This window comes from Typopeltis vanoorti, chromosome 1 (assembly GCF_054136105.1).
Source record: "Typopeltis vanoorti isolate ZY-2024b chromosome 1, IOZ_Tvanoo_1.0, whole genome shotgun sequence".
NCBI lineage: Eukaryota > Metazoa > Arthropoda > Arachnida > Uropygi > Thelyphonidae > Typopeltis > Typopeltis vanoorti.
In genome coordinates, this window is record NC_143549.1 from 113,365,731 (window position 1) to 113,384,581 (window position 18,851).

At 35.0% G+C, this 18,851-nt stretch overlaps 1 protein-coding gene across 1 annotated transcript in view; it reads right to left on the reverse strand.

Moving 5' to 3' along the window:
- Nucleotides 1–18,851, reverse strand: part of PpD3 (protein phosphatase D3) — a 258,573-nt gene that overhangs the window by 169,532 nt on the left and 70,190 nt on the right. The window contains exon 4 of the mRNA XM_090392850.1: nt 13,265–13,412. Within this exon, the coding sequence (XP_090248976.1) occupies nt 13,265–13,412 (148 nt within the window). The remainder of the gene's footprint in view (nt 1–13,264; nt 13,413–18,851) is intronic.

Below are 18,851 nucleotides of genomic sequence, written 5' to 3' on the forward strand. Positions count from 1 at the left end.
TGCACATCTTCTACATGTACTGTCATCATCCTACATTGTGCTGCTATCTAGTGATGCATACTGAAAAATCATTAACTTCTAATTAATTTGTTCTGTTTTTGTTTGCAATTTACTGACTTTCCCTTGTATGTGAAGTATATTCGGGGCAGTCTGGATGCAGGTATCCCTTGATTGACGAGATTAATTAATCCCTCGATGTTACCACATATATCAAAACCACGTTAATCAAATCTAATAACCAATGGTAAAAATTACAATTCGTCCATGATCGATTACTGTATTAATAATTCATTTCATATGGTACTCTTTTAGGAAAGATAAAAAAATGAATGCAAAGTAAATGTTTAATAAATGCTTGCACCTACATTAGTTACTGCAATTTTTTTATCAAAAAAAAAAAAAAGTTATCAAGAGTCGTTTTGAAGAGTTTTACTTTTTTCTTATCAGCATAAATTCTACGATAATAAGCAAAATGACTCTCTAGACTTTGGCAAACAAGCATTCTTCGATTTAACATCTGGATCCATATCCATTACTTGCTGCTTAAGCGAAATATTCCATCCAGTTATTTGATTGTTCTCTCCTTTGGAACCTCATCTTCACATTCTATTTGTTCATTGTCCTCATATGCGCGTTGTTGTTCAATTTCAAGAAGACCATTGTCACTGAAATCTTTTTGAATTGGAATCCAATAATTCTTTAACATCTTCTGCATCAACACTCTCAAAACCAAGGTCTTCACCAATTGCATAGATTTCTTCAACTACATTGTTCACAGGATTTTGATAACCACCAAAGTCATTAGTGCATTCTGGCAAAAGGTTTTTCCAAACAGCTCTCATGCAGCTAGAAGACACTTGTCTTCTAGCTCCTACGAGTCATGAATGTTTTCAATTGCGTGCTTAAAGTTAAAATTTTTCCGAAATTCTTGGATCATAATCGCATTTTCTCTCATTGTTGTTTTTACTGCCTCTGAGAATGCCTTTTTAAGAAAATAGGCTATGAAAAGTTGCAATGATGCCCATGTCCATGGTTGTAACAATGATGTCGTATTTGGTGGAAAAAATAAAACTTTCACATTCTCACACACACATCATTAAGAGAATTTGGATGAAATTCTTTCTTGAATGAAAAAATTTATGAAGAACGTAATTTGTAAATACACTTGGTCGTCAACTTACGACCGACTTCCGTTCTGGCTGACAGGTCGTATGTAGGCCATATATTTATTAACAGTATTCTTTAACCTTTCTAATCTTTTTATCATGTTTATAATTTATTTTTATAACCTTTTAAATTTATAATAATGTATATTGAACATACTGTAAACACAAAAATACAATCTAAAATTAATGTAAAAACAAATGAAATTTACAAAATCAATTTTAAAACTGCAAAGTATACCCTATTTGATCACAAAAGAAATGAAGAAATTGTGAAAGAATTAAACCAAGAACCAGTAATAGAAAAAATTAAAATATAAACATAAATGGATGGAACACATTCAAAGAATGAAAACAGAAAGATTACCAAAACAAGCCTTAAAGTACAAGCCATTAGGAAAAAGAAAACCAGGATCTCCTCTTAAACGATGACTTCTAAGGCCAGAACAGGCCATGCTAGGCCTAAATCCTTGATATGCATGATGATGTGAATTTTTAATCTTTGCTTGTGCTGGGTTGTGGATCATCAGGGTCATGTTCTTGGGTTGAAGTAGGAGATGTTCTCTTGATGAGGAACATGCTGAGCTTTGTTTGAACAGTTTGTTTCTTTTTTTCTTCATATATCTCACGATAACAATGCACAGCATCTTGAATGATACGTTCAACTTGTGTGAATCAATCGACATTAGGATCCATTGCTTCGAAACTGGCGAGAGCTTTCAGTTGCGAAAAAGAATATGATAAACTCTTTGCAGTGAATTTCTTTTCTGGCTCCTCTTCTTCTTCTCTCGCTTTTTCTTCTGACACTCTCTGTGCTTCCATTTCAATCAACTCTTCATCCGAAAGTTCTTTTATTTCACAATCTAGCAACTCCTCTATATCTTCTATGTCACATTCTAATTTAAGATTTTTTGCAAGTTTAACTATTTTTTCTGTAATCACTTCCAGTTCCTCTCCTTTTCCAAATCCTTCAAATGTATTCGCATAACATTTTAGATACTTTTTCCAAATTCCCGACATACAATTCTTTGTTACACATTCCCATGCGGTCGAAATATTCTTGAAACACTGAAGAATGTTGTACTGCTTCCAAAAGTCTCGCAAAGATAAATCAGCATCAGAATCTATCGCTTCGATGGCTTGTGCGAATGTCATTCTGAGGTAGTGAGCCTTGAATGCTGAAATAGCACCCTGATCCATGGGTTGAATGAGGGCGGTTGTGTTAGGTGGCATAAAAACCACTCTAACATCATGTTGAAGGTCATCCAGATGAGGAGGGTGACCAGGGGCATTATCCATAATCAATAAAATCTTCAAAGGGATACCTCTCTCCACACAATATTCATGAGCCTGGGGAATAAAGCAGTTCATGAACCAGTCGTCGAACAGTGCTTGAGTCATCCAAGCTTTAGGGTTTGAATGGTATTAAACGGGCAGTATGTGCTTGTTGATGTGCTTAAAGGCACGAGGGTTTTCTGAACGATAAATGAGAGAAGGCTTCAACTTAAAACCCGCGGCATTCCCACCAAGCAACAAAGTCAACAGATCCTTAAAAGCTTTGAATCTTGACATCCTTTTTGCTTCTTGGTGTATGTACGTACGGTTAGGCATGCGTTTTCCTTTGCAAGCCGATTTCATCTACGTTAAATATTTGTTCCGGTAGATAACCTTCTTCTTTCATTAAAGAGTCAAAACTATCAACGAATTTTTGGACTTCATCTTCATCTGCACTTTCTGCTTCTCCTGTGACACGTACATTATGCAAAGCAAATCTTTATTTAAAATGCTTAAACCATCCAGTACTAGCCTGAAAATCTTCTGCGTAATCATCTCCAGCATGTGATTTTAAACTCTGAAACGGACTTCTAGCCTTTGCTTGCACTGTGCAAAGGCTCATGGGTGAATTTTTCTGTATTAAATCTTCCATCCACATAAACAACAATTTCTCCATTTCACGGATGGGTCCCTGTTGTTGTTTGGTTAAAACAACAACAGTTTGTTTACAAATTCAGTCTTAGACGACCTTCATGGTCAGTGGAGAAAGTGGCGGCAAGAATCAAACAAATTCTGCAGTCCAGTAAAATGGATTAAAGACATACAAAAGGAGAGAAACGAGAAGTCGGCGGAAATTTTAGATCAAGAGAGTCACGAGGAAATATCTGGGGTTCCCAAAAAGTACGGGGATTTCAATCCTTAAGGATTGAAATCCCCGTACCTTAAGGTTTCAGAAAAGACTGAATATAAGGCATGGAGATCTTCAACCAGGAGGGGTTGACGGTTTTGGCTAGAACAGAGAAGTCGAAAGCAGGTAACGAGGTGGAGGTCGATCCACAGCAAATTGTCCAGATCAAAAATAACATTACCGGAAGCGATTAACTACAGAGGGAGCAGCCGAGCCGGACCCGATGCGTTGCCGATCAGACAAATCTGCATGTGCTCTGTACGCCCTTTGCCCGAAGCTTCAAAACACTGGGAAATCGCATTCCAGACCCGCCAATCATTCTGAATGAAATGCCGGTGCTCCGTAAATCTCTAAGAAAAGAACTCAAAACACGAAATGGAAAAGGAAACTAAGGACTCCAAGATGAATAGAGAAGAAGTGGACTAAAGGCAAAAAGAATTCATGTCAGTCAGTTATTGTATATTAATTTTGTATGTGATGTAAGGGAACTACCTTAATGGACTGCTAAGTTTAATGTGATAAGATAGTTATAGCCTGAAAATAATTAATGCAATTATTAAGTGTATGGATCAGAGCATAGCAAATTCCTAAGAAGTGATTGAGCATAATGTTTAATTGTAAGGAATTTTAAGGCTTTATGCTGCATAATTACAGAAAATTACTATAGTGATTCTGTTCTAAATTAGTTTGCTTAAATTAGGAGTCATAAATTATATTGCAGTAATTTTGAAGATATGTTACATAATTGTGGAAGTATTATTATTACGGGCGACTCCAAGGAGTCCTTAGACTCATCGAGAGAGGCCCTACACATCATGTCCATCACAACTATTCGACATTCACAGTATCTATCATACTTTGCCTTGAACTCATTCACCGTCATAGCACCCACAACAGACTCTGGCAGCTTATTCCACTCATTCACCACTCTAAAAGTAAAAAACCCAGCTCCAACACCCTTACTAACCACACTCTTGCCCAGCTTCCATGGATGTCCCTTCAACACAAATCCTCAACCTGTTTTCGTAAGGTTCATTCCATAGACCTGCTATCATCTTGGTCACTCGCCTCTGGATCCTCTCAACCTCCTCCCCATCAAGAAGAAACCTAGGTGACCAAATCTGGGCACAGTAGTAAAGATATCTTATCAAGGCTCGATACAGAGGAACAATAACTTGCTTATCTCTGCTCATCAAAGTATTCTTCAGCATCCAAGTGATTTGATGAGCTAATTTAGCTACTTTTGCAATGTGCCCCCTAAACTTCAACTCCCTATCCGCCAACACTCCAAAGTCCCTTGCCTCATCAATCTCCTGGAGTACAGTTCCACCAATGTGATATACTGCTGCTAATCTTTTCACCCCAAAATGCATAACCTTACATTTTGTCACATTAAATTGACATCCATTCTCCTTAGCTCAGAACTCTAATCTACCCAAATCATCATGCAAAATTTTGACATCTGCATTCACTATTGCCCTACCCAACTTTGCATCATCAGCGAAAAAATGAACCGTTCCTCTCAAATCCTTCCCTATATCGTTAATGAACAAATTAAACAGCAGTGATCCAAGAACAGAACCCTGTGGCACACCACTAGTCACAGGCCATCTTTTGGACTCTACTCCTGAGTAAACTACTCTCTGGTATCTCTCCATCACACCAACCCTATATCCATTCCCATATGTTGCAGTTTATGGATTAGAATTCCATGTGGTATCCTGTGAAAGGCCTTAGCCAGGTCCAGCAGTACCACTGTAAACCCATTACCCTTATCCAGTTCAGCAGTCACTGTGTTATAAAACCTGAGCAAGTTACTGAGGCACGATCTACCCTTCACAAAACCATGCTGTCCCCTATACAGTATCTCATTTTCATCAATCCATTCCTGTATTTTTCCCTTGACTACTTTCTCCAAGACCATGACAACAACTCCTGATATGCTGATCAGTCGGTAATTTGCAACAGTACTCTTGGATCCTCCTTTATGCAGTGGAACTATTTTCCCATCTTTCCACTCCTTCAGGACTAAACCAGACCCCGAGACTCAGATTAAACAATATTGTCAAGGGCACTGACAATTCTTTAGCAGCCTCACGTAAGACCCGTGCTTGTATACCATCCAATTCAAAAGATGTATTCACATTAAGGTTCTGTAATAGACTATTCACCTCCACTTCATTCACCACAATTCCCCTATAAACTAATGGTTCCTTCATTCCTTCAATGTCACCACCTGGATGATATACTCTTGCAAAATGCTCACTCAGTAATTCCACTATATCGACTGATTCAGTGACCTCCCTACCATTAGCATTCCTTAAAATCATTCTGCCGTATACAGTTTTTCTTTTACTTGCAACATATTGAAAAAACTGTTTGGGATTCTCTTTAGCCTGCATGGCTAATTTCCTTTCATAAACTGCTTTTGCTTTTTTTACCACACTCGTTTCCCTTCTGGCCTGTGCTTTATACTGTTCATGTGCCTGCAGGTCACCATTCTCCTTAAATTCCCTCCCCTGTTGTTTCTTTTTTTTTGCAACTCAAGTTTAATGGTGTTATTCATCCATTTAACCCCTACTTGATTTACTATTCGGACTCTAGGTATACAGTCAGCCATAACCTCCTGTAAATGCTCCATGACCATTTCTCATGCCCTATCAACATCCAGCCCTTTCAGTTTTACATGCCATGGCACTAAACCAACCAATCTCCTAAGCTTGTCATACTTGCCAGCACAGTAATTCCACATGTACCCTGTCTTAATCGAAAATTTCAAACATTTAGCCACCTCCCAGGTCAAAACCCTATGACCACTCTCACCAATAGGTGGCAACATGGTCATATTAATTACAGTCAAATTCTCAGATGCTATTACTAGGTCAAGCATCTCGAACCACTAGTATTTTCCATTACATGCTGTCTCAGATAGTTATCCCTTAGTAACTGAATAAAATCCAGTTCCTTCCTCACGTGTCCTCTCCTCCTTCCAATCAATGTTACCATAGTTGAAACCCCGATAATAATTACCCTCCTTCCACTCATTTCATCAATTTGTCTATGCATACTATCTCCACCATCTATTCCATCACCTGGTCTGTAGCAGCACCCAACTGTACATTTTGTTCCATTAGTCTCAATCTCACACCAAATAGCCTCAAATGAGCTCTTTTCGCTATCCTGCAATACAACTTCTATTCTCCTTGGCTCCTCCCCCCCCCCATTTTATTCTCTCTGTTCCTCCTGAACACACTATACCCTACACATTCTATCCCACTAACTATATCATCTTCTGTCAGCCATGTTTCACTAATGCCAATAAAATGTGGCCAGGAAGAGCCAACCAAGGCCAAAAATTCTTCCTTCCTGTTCCTAATACTCCTGGCATTAGTATACATGAATTATGCTGAATTATGAAGTATGCTGTAGAAGTTTGTCATATAGAGTGTAGCTTAAGTTAAAGATATAAGAAGCAGTTTCCCTATTGAATGTATTGTATTGTATATTCAGTCTTAGTATTTAATAAATATGCTTGTTATTTATATTCAATGAGTGCTGCCTGATCTTTAATATGCAATGTACTGTTTCGAAATAAACTCGATCCTGTGAGCTGAGGGGGGGGGGACTAAATGATAGATAAGATAAGGAATGCATAGAGAGCCACTGTATTAACTAAAGACCTACTGGAAGTACTACTATTTCTTATACCACAAGGAGGCCTAGTGGCGCATCCTTTAATAAATTCTAGTGTTCTCAGGTATAAGAATATAGAGTCACAGAAGGTAGAGTAAGAGATAGAACCAAGAATAGGAATTAAATAATACAGCATAAATAGATAGCCATAGTTTACAATGGCGCAGCAATATCAACTGTTTACAATGGCACAGCCGACAAGATTAAATCCATAATAATAGTAAATATTACAATTTATTTGGATTGAAAGTTTTTCAGAAAGATCAGGCAACAAAGGTGCAATAAGAAAGTGTATATATATTCTGTAAAAAAATTTTTTTAATCGTGAATGTGGATAGCATGAATTCGGAAGCCACGAGTAGCAACAAGATGGAGGAGATATGCACTGTAATCAGGCATGAGATACCAACCTATAATAGATAAAATTGACTTTGTTTTCAAACAACTGCAAGAAACCAGAGCAGAACTATCCACGGAGACCTCGAGTAATGAACGAATAGGTAACAAGGGGGCAAGCAGAAGGGAAACACCCCAACGTTATAACTGCCACAAGTTTGGGCACATTGCCAGGTACTGTTTTCAAAATAAAAGGAATTTTTATAGAAATAAGCATTTTGAATCAAAAATGCAATTTACTCGCCACCATCCCCCAAGCAGATCTAGGAAAATAAGAGAATTTCAGGAACAACACACTAAACTCATTCAAGGAAGAATAAGGGGAATACAGTGTGATGTTTTGTTAGATACTGGATCGCTATTCAAGATTAAGGTCCAGAGTATCTAATTGTGTTACAAGGCTAAGGAGACCTGTTAAGCTAAGTGGAATTGCAAATGCCACTATTTATGTGCCAAGAAAATTAAAGGTAAACGTGGTTGTCTGGCTTCAGTTTAGATGTTGTACCTGAGCTACTCATTCTCCCAGAGGCCTCTCGACATGGGACTCAAATAATACTGGGAACCGACTTCTTAAAAAGTCATGGGTTCACATGTAATTTCAGCACCCAGGAAGTCTCCCTGATGGGGGTGAAGCAGGCTATTCGAATGGGGTTAATCAGAGATTTCAAACTGATAGAGCCAGTGAGGATAGAATGATAAACAACCACAACTATAGAGGAAATAAACAAGCTGAGGTGAGTGAGAACGTAAACAGAAAAGAAGAAAATGATCCCTCAGTAGTTAGAGACACCCGACAAAATGATGTGGGAAAAAACCTTTCGCATCTCAAGTGTGAAGGTGGCAGTAGGTCAAGAGGAAGACATGGAGCTTACAGGAAGTAAAGATAAAGACACAATGGAAATAAATGTTATAGAGAAAAAAGAAGGGAATAACGACAGATGGCCTACCCGTCCAGATCATGTACTGTTACGTACCCTAGCTAAAATATGGAGGATTCAAAAGGCGAAAGAAGGTAATAGAAATGAGCACACAAATTTTGAAGAAAACAGAAAGGGAGCATGGTATAAAGTGAAAAATAAATGTCCGAGGAGTAAGTTAAGCACTGACTGACAAATGTGGGTCCCAACATGTATTGCAACAGAAAGAACCCACGTATCGACTGAGTGCTTTCTTAACTCACAAAAGGCCAATAAAACTGAGTATTGTCCACTCCAGAGAGTAACACACAGCATATAGATAATGTACAGAAAAAAATTTATCATCCATATTCATTGCTGAAAAATTTTTCGTGAAGGGGGGGCCTTTGTAAAATTCAATGTAGCGTAAATTTTTATATTTTTTATTGCATCGACTTTTACAGAGGTCACATCTAGAAGTAAAAATATACATTGTTATTGTAAATAGAATATTAAAAGCCTAAGTATAAAGCTCAAATGGAATTAGCTTGCTCGCTCGCATAAACAAAGAATGTAAAAATGGCAATGCCTTGCCTTCGGAAGGTTATTTGATGTTAGTGCTCTGATTAAAGTGTAAGAGAGCCCTTTTGTTTACAAATTCAGTCTTAGGCGACCTTCAAGGTCAGTGGAGAAAGGGGCAGTAAGAATCAAACATAAATTCCGCAGTCCAGTAAAATGGATTAAAGACATATAAAAGGGGAGAAAAGAGAAGTTGGCAGAAATTTTAGATCAAGAGAGTCACGAGGAAATATCTGGGGTTCCCAAAAAGTACGGGGATTTCAATCCTTAACCCAAGGTTTCAGAAAAGACCGAATATAAGGCATGGATCTTCAACCAGGAGGGGTCGACGGTTGGTGCATAAACTTGTAGTATGGTTAATTTAATGCATCTTGATAATCTTAATACAATATAATCATTTACAAATAATGAATACATTCTAGAAATGACATTACATTCATAAATACAGATTTATTGTAATTTATTGCAATGCATATAGATAAATATCATTATCTATTACAGGCAAAAAACAGAGTTTTCCACCAGACTGGTAAAAAGATATTAAAAGTTCCATATCTGTGAAGAGTATTATGATAATAATGAATACTGATCTCTCTCTCTTTATGTGAATACTATCCACAAAAGATTAGAAAGCTATCATGCATTAATACAATGTATGAGTTGAGTCAGGTAATCCAGTTCCCATACTTCATATATCAAACCTGAAAATGTTTCAAGTCAGTTTAGACTGTCAATAAAGATAGTGATCTCATTCAAGCTGATTGATTAAAATTAAATTTTCAAATTCATTTTTTCAAGGTACAAGTTTTTTTCTTTTAAAGAAAAGAAAGATGACTTATCAACAAATGGAAATAGTCATTAGAAAAATTTGGATTTTTTAAGATGCTTAGAGAAAATATTAAGAAATAGGTATAAAGTAAAAGGGATACCACATGATGGAAACCTTTAAATATAATTAAGATTTTACTTTTAATGATTCTTTTTAACAACATTCACAATAATGAAAATCTCATACACTAAACAGAGAAATTTACAGGGAAAAACATTTTATTAAAAAATTTTTTGAAATGAGGAATTGTAATTATTATTATGGTGTCAAAAATTCATCTAGGAGGTCCTTTTGTCATACACGCACAGCTCATCATACTGTGCCTTAAACAAACTCAAATTATCTGCAGACACCATCTTCTCAAGCAAGGCATTCTATTCATTCACAATTCTGTAAAAAAAACATGCTTCTCACTTCCCTGTTCATACCCTCCTTATACACCTTCGAGGGATGGCCGCTGGATTTCCCCTGAACTCTCACAGTTTTCTGTAAACCTCTTCAACAGTGATCCTATAACAACCCCTTAGTAACTTGTAGTTCTCTATCATATCACCCCTCTTCCTCCTATCGACTAGACTCTGTAAATTGCATCTTCTCAACCTATCATCATATTCGACATTATTGTAATCTACAGAAAAGCTTACAGTTTAGTGTCCTAAAAAAAGCAATGCAAGCTTCATGTGAATAAGTATATTACTTCTCTGACTGTAATAATCTTGTCATATTACTTACCTAAATTTAGGAGAATCTGTTAGTGATAATCTCCTAATTCCTTGAAGCCAGAAGTGTTCATTCATCTCAGAATTTTTTAAATTGTAAATAGTAAATCATCATAGCACAATGCAACTGATATCTACTCATTTCTTTCAGTGACTGTATATAAAGTAAATCATTTCATAAAATAGATTCAAGTAACATTCAAGCATTCACAATTTTGGGTGTGGAATTTCTAACACTGCTGAAAGCAGAACAATAAGCAACTTCATGATTCCTGATGGTGGTTGACTAAACATACTTTATGCATATAAAAGGTTTGTTTATTGCTTACTACAATAATTCCTTGTTGTTCACTGGAAAAACAGCAATGATTTGAAAAAGTTTAATTTTGATGTGTTCTTCCTGCATGCTTTAAGAAAGCTACAGTGGAACATCATAATTCTAGTGGTACATGAGTTATTTTTCAGTTTTAGAGCTAAAGTTCAAATATGCATTGAGAGTACATATCAGGAAACAGATAATGTTAAAAAAAATTTTTTTCCAACTTAGGTGAGAAGGTTGAGGGGTATTATCTGGAATGAAATCATGCTATGAAGTATTGCTATTGAAATCATGCTATTGTCTTCAAAAGTTTTGAATTTTTCATATAAAAAAGACAGCAACTTAACACATTTTTTAAAACTAAAAGATCATTCATTTCTTAGCACAAACAGAATGAAATTATTAATGGTGTCATTAATTATAATTAGTGAATTCGAAAAAATAGAATTAGATTGATGTATTTGAAATTTTAAAAGGAAAAGCTTCAAGTACTTTTTAAAGAAAAAATAAAAATAAAAATAAATAAATCTTTGGCAAAATATGCAGGAAAACAGGAAATCTGACATTCTGTGACACAGGGAGAGCCCAAACTCCCAAAAAGAGATATTATTTAAAGATTACCTCTAATTTTAATATGACAAATACATTTATATGAAAATTAAATTAAATCACAGAATAACAACTTATGCAATAACAAATTATAATTTATTATTGGCAAAATTTTGGGCCACAGTTCATGACCATTCTCAATGCACTTGACACTAGATGAAACAATACTGTGAAATAACAAACTTTCAAACTGATCCTACAATCAGTATGGAAACTCAGTTATAATGATAAAATAACACAACTGAAGATGGGGTGAGGGAAAGGCAAATACTGTGTGATATGGTATTATCACAGTCATGTGTTTTGACTGATATTGAACAACAACAATGAATTAACTAAACATACACACATAAAGCACAGTAATTAAATTTTTAATAAGTAAATATTTCGTCCTAAGTATCTTAGTTCATCATCAGTACAGTTATTTCAAACAATACTAAGAATAACATACAGTTAGGGTGTATGCTTACAATGGAATCCCACTATGGGATTCCATTGTAATTTAATTTTATAACACGCTACTGCATGCATAGCGTGTTATAAAATTAAATTACAATATATCAGATAAAAAATAAATCAAATTAAATTAAAATAAAATAACATATATAAATTTATTTTACACAATTAAGGATGACAATTCCCACACTTACGGATAGTAAGAACATCATTATGGTTTAAACTGGGTCTGTGATGTAGGGCTTCAACACTTTCTTTATATAAATGCTCATGTTTATATAAGGATCTATGTAGAAGTTTGGTGTTTTTCAATTGGATCCTATGGTTTGGGGTTTTCAACTAAGTGTTGTGCAAGGTCAGATTTGTGCGGTTTGATAAGATGGATATGATGTTGATGTTCAGAGATGTGTTTAGTAATAGATCTTCTTGTCTGTCCATAGTAAGACATCTTACAGGAAGATGGAACTTTGTAAATGCCAGGTAGCATCAAAGGTAAGAGTTTGTCTTTAGGAGAAGGTAGCAAATTATAGATCTGGTTGATTGGTTTGTAGGTAGCAGCAAGTTTGTATTTCTTCATAATTTTTGACAGATGTTTGGAGATACCTTTGACATATGGTATGGGAATCCTACGGGCTTGTTCTTGTCTAGGTTGATGGGGGGGGGGGAGTGACTGATGATTTTTTTTAGTTGTTTTTGGATTGTATCCATTTAGCATGCCTATATTTTTGATGATTTCCAATTCTTGGTTTAAAGATTCTTCAGAGGAACAAAATCTGTGCGCTCTGGCTACTAATGATTTGTTTGTGACACTACTAATGATTACTACGAAAGACAGGAAAATCTATTAGTAAACGTATCTCTGAACATCAGAATCATATCCGTCTTATCAAACTGCACAAATCTGGCCTCGCACAACATGGAGTTTAAAACCCAACCCATAGGATCCAATGGAAAAACACCAAACTGCTATATAGATCCTTAAATAAACATGAGTGTTTATATAAAGAAAGTGCTGAAGTCCTAAGTCACACACCCAATTTAAAGCGTAATGACGTTCTTACTATCCCTAAAGTCTGGGAAATTGTCAAACTTAATTGTGTAAAACAAATTTATGTATGTTATTTTATTTTAATTTAACCTAATTTATTTTTTTCTCAGATATATTTTAATTTATTTCTATAACACGCTACTGAAACGCATAGCGGGATTCCATTGTAAGCATGCACCCTAACTGTATGTTATTCCTAGTATTGTTTGAAATAACTGTACTGACGATGTCCTAAGATACTTAGGACGATAAATTTACTTAGTAAAAATTTAATTACTGGGGTTTAAGTGTGTATGTTTATTATGAATACTCCACGGGTTTCACTATATAATAGAATAATGAATTAAATTACAAAAAAGTGATTTCTATACTTACTCATGCTATCTAAATTGATCGTTTCTGCAATAGACTTTTTGCTTTCCTCTACTGCAATAGCTTTTTCAAATGCAATCCTTCTTACAATTTTGTTACATTCTGAATATTTTAATTTGGCATCTTTGTCAGTAGGTCTTGCTTTCATTACCTAGAAAGGAAAATTTTCTTGTGAAAACTATAACAAAAGTATAGCAACAAAAAATGAAATTAAATATGGAAAGAAAAAAAAGTTGCATACATAGTATGACAAAAGGTTAAATTTGTTACAAAAGAGAGCATAGTTTCTTTATTTTTAATTTCAAAGGTTTGTAAATATTTTTTTCCCTTTTTTTCAGTAGTATTTCTTAAACAGTAAAAAAGAATTTGCACAAGAAATCCATCCACCAATGAAAGAAACAAACAGGACAGATGAATAAAGCAAGAAATCAGCAAATACAGATAGAAACTATATAAAACACAGTCAAATCATTATAATCAAATTTCCATGAAGTCAAAGCATTCATCATCAATGCAATGCACATCGTGCTGAGCCTGAAACTCATGTACTCACCACCTCTCTCTCTCTCTCTCTGGCAATGCATTTTGCTCACCTTCCACTTTTCATGAAAAAAAAAAAACCCAGCTTTACACACAACTTCAAGGGATGTTTCTAGTTTCTATCCATCTCTCTCTGTACCACAAATCTCTTTTGTATTAATCAATAATAACATCATATTATCATATAACAACTTGATATATAATCAAGTATAACATCATATGCATAAAACTGAGATTAACATCTCCAATTTTATATCAAGTTTAATACCACTTTCCTTCATAATGCGATTCATATCATGATGAACAACAGAGAAGATAATATACAGGGTGTTCGGGATAAATTTGACATATTTATAATTAATTATATTTTTCCGTAAGTTACATGTATTAACACACACTTCTCTTCATTTAAAAGTTTGGACCCTTCTTCATTCATATACAAGATGTCAGAAAGGATGGATAGCTGGAACCCACCTGAATCATGGAAGAGAATAACTTGTATCATGATGATTCGTGCCCGCCATCAAAATAAGGATATTACGACTGCTGCCCAATGCTCCCTGAATACAGTAAAAACAATCAGGCATGAACTAGAGACTTGCAATGGTGACTACGAGGATGTAGCAAGAAGAAAGATCCCTAGCAGACGATCTGATTGCGTTCGTACAGCAGAATTCCTCGCAAATCTGCAGGAACAGGTGTTGAAGAACCCTGGCATTGGAATTCGGGCTTTGTTCGTGGAGTTGCTAACTGTAGTCAAGCCCTGGATAACAAGGGTAGCCAATGGTAGGCCGTATGTATGGCAGCAGGATTCGGCCCCTTGCCACACCTCTGGGAAAAGTCAAAAATGGTTGTCTGAAAATTTCTACGACTTCACCAGTCCAAATGTTTGGCCTCCAAACTCCCCAGACCTTAACCCCATGGATTATTTTGTATGGGGCGCAGTTGAAAAAGACACCAATCGCACTTCCAGTAATACAAAAGCCCAGTTAATGGATAAAATTAAAACAGTTTTTGCGGCCCTTCCCAGGGAGACTGTAGCATCAGCTTGTTCGAGGTTCCGAAGCAGAATTGAAGCTGTGATCGATGCTAATGGTGGTTATTTTGAGTAAATCTTGTTGATAGTATTGTAATTAACTCTGCCTGTAATGTTTTTTTGTCAATTCATTAAATTTAATAGATACAAAGAAGATTTTCTTTTTCCTTACGAAACTGTCAAATTTATCCCGAACACCCTGTATATCCATGTCACACACCAGATTTAGCATTAAACCATCTTCCTCTACCTCCTTCAATTCTAACTGCTGACTTTCAATTCAAATAAAGACTAAATATTGTTTGATGTAATGTCCCATCAACACCATATAATTGTAGCATTTTGAATAACTTTCCTCTTGGCATATGCTTTTCTAGATCTATGAAACTTAAGGCAGTGTACAAACTAGTTTTAAGTTATGGATCAAAGATTGATCTATGGATCAATCTTTGATCAAAGATTAGAGACCATAGATATGAGGATTCTGAGAAAAATTAGAGAATGAATAAATGGCATCAATGGCAGAATTGATGCCATTTCTTCACTAATGTCTGGTTTCTAATATCTTCATATTAAAAATGAAGATATTAGAAAGAAACGTTCACATTGTTAGCATACAAGAATGTGTAAGCAAAGCTAATCTAAGGTAGTATGGACACTTAAATAGAATGGGTGAGGAAAGATTAGCAAATTTTTTTGCTCCAACCCAAAAATATATTTTCAGAGAAACAATTAAACTGTCTCTATCAGGATAGATAAAAAATTCATGAAGACAAAAAAATATATATATATATATATTCAGGATATATTCATTTCTGCAATCAGAAAAGAGAAGAAAAAAAAACTCTGACCAGGTGGCCTTCTGAATTATGTAATGTAGTCATAGACTTAAAACTTTTGTAATTTCATATTTGAGCATTTATGGTCAAATATCATATTTATACTCCAGCTGCCGTTTCAGATTGGTTTTTGATGGCTTTTTCTATCACCATTCTGTTACTGCTTGTTTGATTTAGCAATCTTTTAAATTAACTACTCCAGACATCTAGAATATATTCAGTTTTTATCATCTCTGAATCGTTTTATAGTAGCATTCTTTCTTCCATTTCTTAGCATTTTCAATAGCTTCCAGAATATTTTGCCACCTTTTTGATATTTATTTTCTATGTTCTTACCAAAGTGTTCTCAAACTTTTTATTTGGCTAGTTTTTATATGCTGCTTCACTTTTTTTACATTTTTCTCTGTTTTCTGCCAGAGCATACATTGACTTACTTGTCAGGAACTTTCGATGTTTACTTCTTTTTGATGTCTCTTTAACTTTCCATGTCCACCATGGAGTTCTATTTTTCTATCCTTACAGACAACCTAACCACATGCTTCTTTGATTGAGTCAATGTTTTCTTCAAGGTATGTCACCAATTCTCTAAGGTCTGGTTCCTGATTTTCAAACTTTCATGTTTTCTTGAATAATATGTGTGTATTTCAATCTACAGTTCACCTGTGAAAGTTTCTCAACTTTGATTCTTTTTAAAATTTTTTTACTCACTTTTCTTTTCAATATGAAATTCACTTATAACAGCTCAAAACTAAATGGCGATTACTTCTTCCTATTTCAAATCTTCTGCATACTCTTGTGTATTAAACCAGTGTTAAGATATCACTATCAACAGTCAATGGTGCTTCTCTTATGTCTTGTATCTGCTTTCCATGTGAATTTGTGGATATCTTTATGAACATGGTGTCAGTAATGACTAGTCCATGTCTTGAACAGGATATGGACTAATTGTATTATGTAAAATAATACAATATTAATTAAATGTCTAAATCTAAACTGAACCTGACTAACCATACATCTAAACTAAACAGAACACAATTTATAAAAAAAAATTTTTTTTCTGCACAGCAATCTTAACAATCTTCCTCTCTAAGCCAACCACAGCCAAATCCTGGCCCAATTTGAAAAAACATTACTCAGTATATTCACTAAGAGATTAACAGCTAGTGTTTTTTTTTTTGTTGTTTTTTTGCAACTTCGACCCAATTTTTTTTATTAATTTTTATAATTTTTTATTCATTTTTTACCTAGAAACCCTGCTCTAGATACCAAACATGAATAAAAAATTATTCATGTTTGGTATCTAGAGCAGGTATTTGGTATCACCGCTCTGCTTATCAGGTCTCTGATAAGCAGAGTGGTGGTTTCACACAAGGTGATAAAATTCACCTACCACCTAAAGACAGTCACAAACATCCATATCCATAGAATTCAAACCAGTGGCCTATGAGCTGGTGGGTATGCTAGCCACTCGGCTGACCAGACAAGCTAGTGTAGAGGAAAATGCAAAGTTATAGAATAATATGGATCCATTATTAAGTACATGACTATACAGTCAGTTAATGGCAACTGATGTATACCAATATTTTTAAGATACTTCTTATGAGGATTTCTTTGTTTAATTTGGGGAATAAAGTTTCTATTGACATTTTTTCACTGGTAACTGGAACAGAAGAAATTAATATATGCCTCTATTATGTTATGCAAGAACTCTTTTTCTTCATAATGAACAGAAGTGACCATTTCTGTTGGATGAATATTCTCTCGACTGAAAGGCTGGCCTATTTTGCTTCTACATTTTAATTCTCTCTTTTGTTAAGGGGTAGAATGGATGACTAAATCAACTCTGAATTGATAACACAGTCCAACACAATTTTTGCTGACTTTTATATGAGACTTGTTTTTTTACTAATTTGGGTGCGCTGATTTCAAATATCAAACCCATTTTTCTCAATCACGTCAGGTTTTTCCTCTATGGCATTTTCTTTTTGCTAATTTGTAAGTTTTTGATAGTTTTAAGGAGGCAGTACTATTTAGAGGATCAAAAAAATCGATTTTTTAATATTATTTTCTGAAAGTATGTACTTTTAAAAATCTGTTTCTAACTTTTTATCAAGAAATTCAAAAATTCCCCGAAGATATAGCCTATTATTCAAAGTGGTGCGCAGATCAGAATCGGAGTGCTCACCGCTCTCACTTGTTAGTAAACGAATAAATGCGTAAGAACCTGCAATGGCACGTACTGGTTCTTACGCATTTATTCGTTTACAAAATTACAAGAATATTTATAAAAAAATAACAATTTTACTTACACATGAGTTTCAGGGAATAAATTTTTGTTTGTAGCAATTTCTGCTGTGTGTTCTGTTTTGGCAATCCCTTTGAATACTCCAACAGTAGTCAGCCATCATGTGAGAATCCCATCTTCCTTGGTACTGATCTTCCATAGTTTTTAAGTCTTGATAAAATCTTTCGCCTTGTTCATTGCTTACAGCACCTAAATTCTCGGGAAATCTATCAAGATGACTGTATAGGAAATGAAGCTTTATGCTCATGTTGCAACCTAGGCGCTGGAAATTTTCAGGCATTGTTTCCACTAGATCTTTGTAATCGCACGCTTTTTTGTTTCCAAGAAAATTATTCGCAACCATCGTAAATGAAGTCCAGGCCTCTTTCTCAATTTCATTCACAGAGTGTTGATGAAATTTGGGTCTCTCATTAAAGTTCTAATTTGCAGTCCATCAAATACACCAGCTTTAATTTTTTCATAACTAAGTCGTGGAAATTTTTCACATATGTATTGGAAACAGTCACCTTGTAAATTTAAAGCTTTAACATACTGCTTCATAAGACCTAGTTTGATGTGTAGAGGTGGAAAAATTATTTTTTCCTCTGTCGATTAAAGATTGATTTATAACATTCTGTTCTCCAACATTTAAGGATATTCTAAGAGGCCAATGTTTCTGACTCCAGTGTTGGTTTCTAGCTTGACTAGCCCAGAAGCATAGAAAACACGGAAACTTTGTATATCCTCTTTGAAAGCCAAGTAAAAAGTTCACCATTTTAAGATTCACACAGATGATCCAGTTATGGTCTATATATTTTAATAACTTCAGAACCTTTTTAATGTCCTCATATGTTTCCTTTAAGTGGACTGAATAGCCAATAGGAATTGATC